Here is an 8,664-nt window from a genome sequence, read left to right as displayed (position 1 = left end):
GAAATCAATGGGTGATCACAAGGGCAAGTAACTAAGGAAAACAGCCAGAATTGTAATAAAAACCCAAAATAAACCCAAAGCAACATATACCTGACAAATAACAGTGTTGATTTGATTCTCCATTCATTCTAAACTGCCTTTTATGACCCAAGCAGAAAAAAATGCAGCAGTTTGAAACAATGTTCAGCAACGATCGTGTCACCTTTCGAGTGGACACGTCCAATCCGGTGCAGCTCTCTGTGGACCGTCGCTGGCGTGGCAACGCGGAGCAGCGTCAGCGGGCTCTGCAGCAACTTGTGGGGTAACACAATCCCACCACAACATTGGATTCCACCATTAAATGCTGGTGTGACCCACGCTGATCTTCTTCCAGGTTTATTCCAAGTGTTCAGCCATTGATGAAAATAAGGGACGGGTGTCAGCCCGGTGGAGCCGATCGCTGGAAGTTTTTTAAAAGGTTTGGATTCGGCTCAGCTTGATGAAAGCCATAAAAATGACCATTAATTTCAGACTCCCAAGCACAACTGAATATATGTACGTAACATTAGCTAGATGTGATCAAATATGGGATAAAATACACAAAAAGGTAGTCTATTTTTTTGTTTAAACTCTTATTGGGCACTTATTTAACTTGTGGCTGCCATTGACAGAAGTAGACGTACAATTTATTTTGACAGGATTGATCGTCCAGCGCTTAAAGATGGCCACCAAACATGACCCAAATGTGGTTCCCTATATGTGGATACCAAGTCTTTGTGGAGTGATGTTATTATTTTTTATTTCCAAAAATAGCCTTTAACGGGTCAAGGTATAAAAGTTTGAGCATGTCGTTTAAATCATATTTTTGAAACATCTTCACATTGTGGTCTACATGACCCAAAATGTGATGTCCGCATACATTGATGCCAGGTCTTTATAGCATTATATATTTTTTTCAATGACCAAAAATAATCTTAAAACCGGTTTCAAATGAAGAAGGCAAAAAGTGATCACTTTTGACAACTATGGTTCATTATAAGTGTTAAATTGTCAAAAAACAGTATAAATAGTATATCTTAAAGCCGGGTTCAAATGAACAAGGCAAAAAGTGATGACTTTTGACAACTATGGTCCATTAAAACAGTGTTAAATTGTCAAAAAAACAAAAAATACTTTGCTTGCAGGCCTCTCCCTCCATGTGTGCAACAAATTCCCTTAGACGTGAATCGGGAAGGTTCTCCGTAAGTTCAACACAATCTTGGTCTGTTTACTTTTTAAATCTGATTTTTTTGACAAATTTTCTTTGGTTCACGGTTATCAGAGAAGAGGCTGAAGCCGCCACCAGGAATAACACCGCTGCAGACATCCCTACCCACTTCACTGTGGCAGTGCAGACAGACTACAGGGAGAGCGAAGCACAGACAGACCCGTATTCCCCCGAATATGTGCTACGTGCTGGGACGTCCCCTTCAGAGCTGTTGGTGGTGGCGTCTTTCACTTGGGGTAGGTATGCATGTTGCCGTTCCATTGGATTGGACTTCTACCGCTCGCTAACTCCGTCCTGCCAGAACGAGGTCTGCCCGCGAGTGTCGAAGAAGTGGAAATGATTCAACGGTCCCGCGCACGAAGGGCGTGGGAGGATCGGCTGCCGGCCCTCAACGATCCTGAGCTTGTGCGCAAAAGGAGGCGGATGATGGAGGAAATGGAGGCAAGAGAGTGGGCCTTCAGAGAAGGGAAAATACAGAAGTAAATATTTTTTATCAGTATAATTTTTTAAATTTTGCAATTAACTTTTGTCTTCTTTAAAAAACAACTATCTAAATATTTAGGAAAACAAGTTGTTGGGTTTATTCTGTAATACTATTATGATTTTATATATATATATATATATATATATATATATATATATATATATATATATATATATATATATATATATATATATATATATATATATATATATATATATATATATATATATATATATATATATATATATATATATATATATATATATATATATATATATATATATATATATATACATATATATATACATATATATACATATATGTGTGTGTGTGTGTGTGTATTTAATCATTAAATCAAAAAATTAAAATAGTTTCTTTTAAAAAAAAAATTATATTCATTTGAAAAATATGTTCTAATGCCAAAGTAAATCCTTAATGCCGCATTTAAGGGAGGACATTTTTTAAAATTTGATTAGAAGCCAAGAAGAAACATACTTTAAAGCACAAATAGTTAAATGGAGAACAACAGGCTAAGTAGGCACCTCATAATTTAACATTTACATTTTTGAGTATATGCATAGGCTGAAAAACACCATAATCTATTGTCCTGAAAATACAGTAAATGCTGTAACTCCTTTAGGTTTTTTCATCTTATTAATTTGAATTAAAAAATAACAGTTTTTCATTATTGCCTTAATGTTTCAAGAGCAAGTAAGTGTTATTTTTTTTAAAGTAAAAAATTAAACACTGGGGGTCTATTGGGTCATTTTATTTTTTATTTGTAATACAATTGAAGTTAATGATTAAGTAAGAAAAAGAACAAATTTGTTCATTCGTAAATATTTTTTTCATTCATCAAAACATTTTAGTAACATTAAAAGCTTTCCATTTAGTCTGTTTATACTTTAGGGTTATACTAATTCATGAAAAGGTTTAATTTAAATTCATATAAATGGTGTGTTTTTCATCTTTGCCGTCAATGATACTAAAACAAAATAAATCTTAAAAGTATATCATTTTATAAACATATCAGGAACGCCACGCATTTCTTTAAATTGTACTCACCGCATTTAGACTGCAGCACGCTCGGCTGGCTTTGCTACGAGAGATGCTGCTTGAGAAGGATCAAGCCCAAGTCGCCGCCACCAAAGACAGACTCAACCACATCTACGCCAAGCTTCTAAAGGAGAAGGAGAACAAACTGCACAAGGTGGACAAGGAGCACACAAGATGTGAGACCACCGCCTTTCTGCCAGAAAAGGCATGCACTTGGCAGCCAATCCAATGTGTTCTTAAGCCATGAGGAAGCTGGAGACCAAGCGGAGGCATATGGAGGAGAACATTAAGAAGCTGGGCACTTGTAAAGACTACACTGTGTACAAGTCTTTGACGTGTGCTGCGCGAGGGTGTGGCGACGACTACATTGGCAAGAAAAAGTACAGTCAGGATAGCTACAAAGTGGTGACTTACGATGGTGAGTATTCAAATCTGAAATCAGTAGTTCGTCTTCCATACTACTTATTCTCGAAAGGTCACAGGGGGTGTTGGAGCATATCCCAGCCAACCACGGTCAGACACCCGCCGACGTTGTAAAAAAATAATGTTTTTTTCCCCCCAAGATGGCGCCGTCACGCGAAACCCTGTGGCAGTAGCTCTGTCCACTCTTATTTGTTTTTCGTGTTTAAAATTTAAGACTTTTAAGTGCGCCTTATAGTCGTGAAAGTACGGTAATTGCTATTGACTTCCAGGTATGAAGTACTCACTACACAGTCACCTCTAGAGCCAGCCATTGTTGATGTTTTGGATTATTTTATATAAAATCTTGCAGTGGGGGAGGAGCTATATGATGAAAGATGTTGTAAACTAAGATGGCATCTGCATATTTAACAGTATTGTTTCAGTTCAGGCGTTTGGGTTTTTTTAATATCCGACAGTGGTGGTTTTTCGTTTTTGGTTTTCAGTTTTTTCCATATACAAGGCGCACTGTCTATTTTGGAGAAAATTTAAGACTTTTAAGTGCACCTTATAGTCGTGAAAATATGGTAGTCTGAAAAACACAGTAAATTACTAAGTACCAAATCAAAAACATTTCAGGGTAGATGGTTGACACACGCTAAATATGATTGTCATTGTCAGGCTTGCTGAATGGAGTACAAAGACCCAAGATTGCATATCTTAAGCAGCTGAAGACGTTGTCCAAAGCCAAACCTATCAGGAACAAGAGCAGCGTTGATCAGCCTGATAACAGAAGAAACATTCTGTTGGAAAAGTACAAGGTGAGCAAATATATACATAGCATATAATATAGGAACCAAATACTTTCCACATAATCACTGATTATCATTTTTAACCACATAGAACCTGAAAGATGAGATTGCTAAATATCTTGTCAAGAAGGAAAAGCCTACTCTACGTCCTATCACTCCTACTGTTGAGGAACCTCCAAAGGTTAGTTCTTCCCTCTAACACATTCATCATTTCTTATTAGGATGGTTATTTTGTTAGTTGAAAAATTAATTTTAAAATGAGCAAAATAATTATGAATCACAACCTTGTTGTATTACTTCACCCTGTGAAAAAAAACAACTTAAATTAACCTGTTTCACTTGGATTTTATGGCAATGTGGAAAATTTGTTTTTAAACTAACAATACATTTTTAAAGCAACATAGGACTAAAAATTTTAGATACATATTTCAGATATATATGTTTTTTTAAAATGGGAAAATACAATTTAATGAAGTATAACAATATGTTTTCAAAGCAACATATGACTACAGATTTTATGTTATTTTTTTTAATTAGGAAAACAAAAAGTACATGAAGACTTACATCTTAAATTCCCCTAGTTTTGCATTTTTTTTTTACTTTTTTTCAACTCTTTTGTCTCATTGAAAATGACAGCTGTCCAGTCACATTGCGTCCAATCATCCATCTGCTGTGAATTGAATTGAGTTTGTGTTTGTCAATAGCAGCCAATAAGTTTAGAGGCTCAAAAAGAAGATTTGGACCACTTTCCGGTCAATAGAGTCAATGATTCAACAATCAAAATAGTCATGCATATAAGTGTTTGATTATTGCCTGTCATGGCAGACCAACTTGAGACTTTTCTCACAAGTATTCGTATCCTAGGGCGAGGAGGAGAAGGAGCTAGCAGTCATTCATCTCCAGAAACTCCTGAGGGGACGCACCATTCAAACTCAGGTATTAATGCATCCCAACCGTCACGTTTGCTTCATACTTTGGCTTTCGTGCTCAACAATCGTGTATGTACAGATATTCACTGGCAAAGAGAACCACTTGGACCTGATCAAGGAACTGAGGATGGCGCACGCCTTGCGAGCGGAGGAGCAGCAGATGCAGAAAGCTGACAAAGAGATGGTCATGGCCCTCAAACGAGAGCGAGACGAACAACAACTACAGGTATGGTCACTGTATATATATATGTGTAGTCAACACTTTCCAATAATGTCAAGGTAAAATGTGGCCACTTCATGGTGTAGAAGTTGGTTTACCTGACTGCCGTGTGGGCAGGCAGGGCTTGAATCTCGGTGGACAGTGAACCATTTTGCCATTAAATTAGACTAAGTCATTCAGTCTTTCCTTAAATAAAAGCACCAAGTGACCATGTATAGGCGGGCCGCCTCGTAGTGTAGTGGGTCAGTCAAGGGTTCACGTCCTGGTTTCGCCAGTCAGCAAAATACCCCCCCCCCCCCCCCCAATGGCCCCTATAATTGTTTTGCTGAAAAAAATCTTTATTTTATTTAAAAAATGTTATTCCATTTACCAAACTACATTGTGTAGTGATCAGTCAAACTACAGCAGGATTCGAATCCCAGTCTCCCACATGGGAGTTGGGTGAACAAACCGCTACACCACAAATTGGCTACACTTTCCTTTGTCATTATTGGAAGGTCTTGAGTACAAATATATAGAAACAACTAATGGGAAAATGTTTCCCAACTTGGAATCAAACCCCAGTTTCCCGCATGGGAGTCAAGTGAACAAACCTCTAAACCACGAATTGACTACGCTTTCCTTTGTCATTATTGGAAGGTCTTGACTACAAATACCTAGAAACAACTAAGGGAAAATGTTTCCTGAACGGGATTTGAACCCCTGTCTTGACTACATAATTTGATATTTTGCATTTACAAAGACAGGGAGGGATATTAACTTTTTTATGATATTGACCCTATTACTGTGCTTTTGATTGATACAGTATCTCAGAAATACCACTTGTGATGAGTTTTCTTAAGATTTTCCCTTCAAAGTAACACATCTGTAAAAGCTATTAAAACCATGCAAACGGTAAAATATGATATCTGTACCTATTGTTATGGCCGACTAGGAGCTTTAAGCTCCTGCACCCCTTGCGACAGTATGGATAATAAATAAATGTGATTTTTGACCAAAGTACCATATTTGGCCAATGAAAAATCTTTCTTTTAGACCAACTTTGTTTCACCTTTCACTATTTAATGGCTGCCAATCAAGTTAACAAGGCTCTTTGAACTAATAACGTGTCTTTCCTTCTGTGGCAGAGGTCCCGCGAGGAGGCCCAACACGCCGGCGCCATCGGCGCCGAACTAGAGTATGTGTTCGACACGCTCTCCAAGGAGCTGATCCGTCTCCAGGAAGAGCGCCGCATCCACGCTTTTACGCTGCTGGCGGAACGGGAGCGTCTGAGGCGCGAGGCTGAGGAGAGCGGGAAGAGGCAGGCCGAAGAACGTCACCGCCTCGAGGATGATCAGATCTTCAGAGAAGTAAGCCGGAAAAACCCAGTCACCAAGACTAGTGGAGTCACGTGCTTCTTGTGTACTAGGTGGTCAAAGTCCACCAGGAGACGGTGGACTTGTACTTTGAGGACATCATCCTGGACACCATGGAGATCACAGCAGACCAGCAAGCACGAGAGGAGATCCGCAGGGTGGCCAAAGAAGTCAATGACATTGCCTATGCCATCGAGGAGAGGTGATGGATTAGTTTTAAAAAATGTCTGTTCACAAAATATGAATGCACGAGATTCATTGCGTCTTTGAATCGCTCGAGCAGCCGCAACAATCTTCAGTCGGAGGAGATTGTTTCTGAGTTGGTCTACGGATTTCTCATTCCTGAAGTGGAGAAGAATACTGTCCGGCAGAGAGGTTAGTTTGGATTTGAATTATGTCACAAAATACATACAAAACATACACTAACAAAAGAATAACGTGTCTGTAGAAATTGTAAACAGCTGTGGAGTGATATGGAAGTGTTGTTGATTGACAGATGAATATAATTGATCAGTATTGGTGTAGAATCATTTTAAATGTTGAATCAAGCAACTTGGCCAAGGGATAGATCCACCATATATATTTACATACAGTATACCTCTACTTACAAAATTAATTGGTTCCAGAACAAGCATACAAAATATATCCCTGTCGAAGTATGATATGCCCATTTCCCTATGATTCGACGGCGTCAGAAAGCCGTCTACTTTGTAGTACATTTTAGAACTTTACGTGTGCCGTGTGTGTGTGTGTGAAAATGTGTTGCGTTGCATTTAGATGGTTTTTAATCACTTAATAAGCAAATTACAATCATTAATAATGGAAGCATTTAGCTGAGGTGGACAGGAAATTCCCCTTTGACCTGTCCGTGTCAGAAATTCGTACACTTTGTAGTAAATTTGAAGTCTCCCGCTGGAGTGAATTGTGGGAAATGTGTCAATTCATCCAGCACTCACCCAATGAAACAACCAGTTGCCAACTGTGTTCCTCATTGTGGTTTGCTTCCCTGGCTTTTTCAGTGCACGAGAGGCAGCGCCGCCACCTGTTGGCGGTGCGGAGCATCGTGGAGGGCAACGCCGAGGTACAAGTGGTGGCCAGCACCATGGGCACCCAACAGGTGACCCGCCCTTCCGATGTGGCCGCCCATCAGGTTCTGGACGACATGTTGGATGAGGGTCGCAGCCAGGTTGAATAGTCACCTCGATTTTATGGCAGTAGTCTTATTAGAGGACTTCCTATGAATGGATGCTGTCTTGTTTCGGGCATGATGCAATGTGTTAGTGTCATTTCGGAAGCAACAGCAGCTAGAAAAGGTGTGAGAGGCAAACAACCAGTCTTGTTATCTATCTTCCTGACCGATAATTTCTGAGGAAACCACAACTTTGCACTCGCTCCGCCATTACTTTCCACCTTAAAAACTCCCCAAAAGCCCTCCAAAACTTTCAGATGCGTCATTTGAAATATGTGATGAAATTCTACACGTAAAGAGAAGGGAGTACAAATTGAAAAGTTGGCTAGTTTAGGTTTTGTCAATTGTATATTGTTGCAACTACAAAATTTCAATTAAAACATATTAAATCATTTTGCCTGGCTAGATTATTGGTACGCTGTTTTATACTGTGGAGACAGGAAAATCCAAATAAAGCTCACATGGACTAAAAAATAAGCATTTAAGTGACATTTATAGAGACAAAAACTCACTCGTGTAGGAAAAATATACTATTGAAATTCAGTTTTTTAAATACATAGGAGTGAAACCATATAAATTCATCAATTGACAGATTTTTTTTAATATATGTCAATTAATATGTGGACATTAATTTGACTGATTTAATATAGGACAATATTAAATAAATGTAACTCATTACATTTTTAAAAGTTAACATTTCAGTCTTTTTGTTTTTTAAATATTACATTTCTCTATGTGATTTGAACATTTAACTGTTGAAAGGGACAGTCAATCTATTTTGTCATTTAAAAAAGCAAGGGAGGAGTGATTGGGAGAAATGTACGAAAATCTAATGACGAAATCTATTATTGGATTTTTGTGTTCGTCTTGGATTGACAATAATGAACAGCATGTTCAAGCATAAGGGTGTCCATATGTGCACATGGGACCAGGACACTTGCATTTACAAATATATACCCTAATAATGTGCTTTT

General features: G+C 38.3%; 1 protein-coding gene across 2 annotated transcripts in view; it reads left to right on the top strand.

Moving 5' to 3' along the window:
* The window catches only part of cfap91 (cilia and flagella associated protein 91), a 9,407-nt gene extending 1,325 nt beyond the window's left edge, over positions 1–8,082 (top strand). Inside the window, exons 3-17 of one of the 2 annotated variants that reach the window (XM_077728793.1) lie at positions 153–301; positions 374–457; positions 1,164–1,220; positions 1,301–1,482; positions 1,548–1,725; positions 2,805–2,962; positions 3,028–3,204; positions 3,867–4,006; positions 4,089–4,178; positions 4,862–4,933; positions 5,006–5,152; positions 6,274–6,495; positions 6,555–6,703; positions 6,785–6,876; positions 7,521–8,082. In XM_077728793.1, coding sequence (XP_077584919.1) covers positions 153–301; positions 374–457; positions 1,164–1,220; positions 1,301–1,482; positions 1,548–1,725; positions 2,805–2,962; positions 3,028–3,204; positions 3,867–4,006; positions 4,089–4,178; positions 4,862–4,933; positions 5,006–5,152; positions 6,274–6,495; positions 6,555–6,703; positions 6,785–6,876; positions 7,521–7,696 — 2,073 coding nt within the window. In that variant the 3' untranslated portion in view covers positions 7,697–8,082. The remainder of the gene's footprint in view (positions 1–152; positions 302–373; positions 458–1,163; positions 1,221–1,300; positions 1,483–1,547; positions 1,726–2,804; positions 2,963–3,027; positions 3,205–3,866; positions 4,007–4,088; positions 4,179–4,861; positions 4,934–5,005; positions 5,153–6,273; positions 6,496–6,554; positions 6,704–6,784; positions 6,877–7,520) is intronic. The other variant, XM_077728794.1, reaches the window with a different exon arrangement.
* The last annotated feature ends 582 nt before the right edge of the window (positions 8,083–8,664 follow it).

This window comes from Stigmatopora nigra, chromosome 11, assembly GCF_051989575.1.
Source record: "Stigmatopora nigra isolate UIUO_SnigA chromosome 11, RoL_Snig_1.1, whole genome shotgun sequence".
In the NCBI taxonomy this organism is placed as follows: Eukaryota; Metazoa; Chordata; class Actinopteri; order Syngnathiformes; family Syngnathidae; genus Stigmatopora; species Stigmatopora nigra.
Note: the sequence above shows the minus strand (reverse complement) of the source record. Positions and strands in the feature narration are given on the sequence as shown.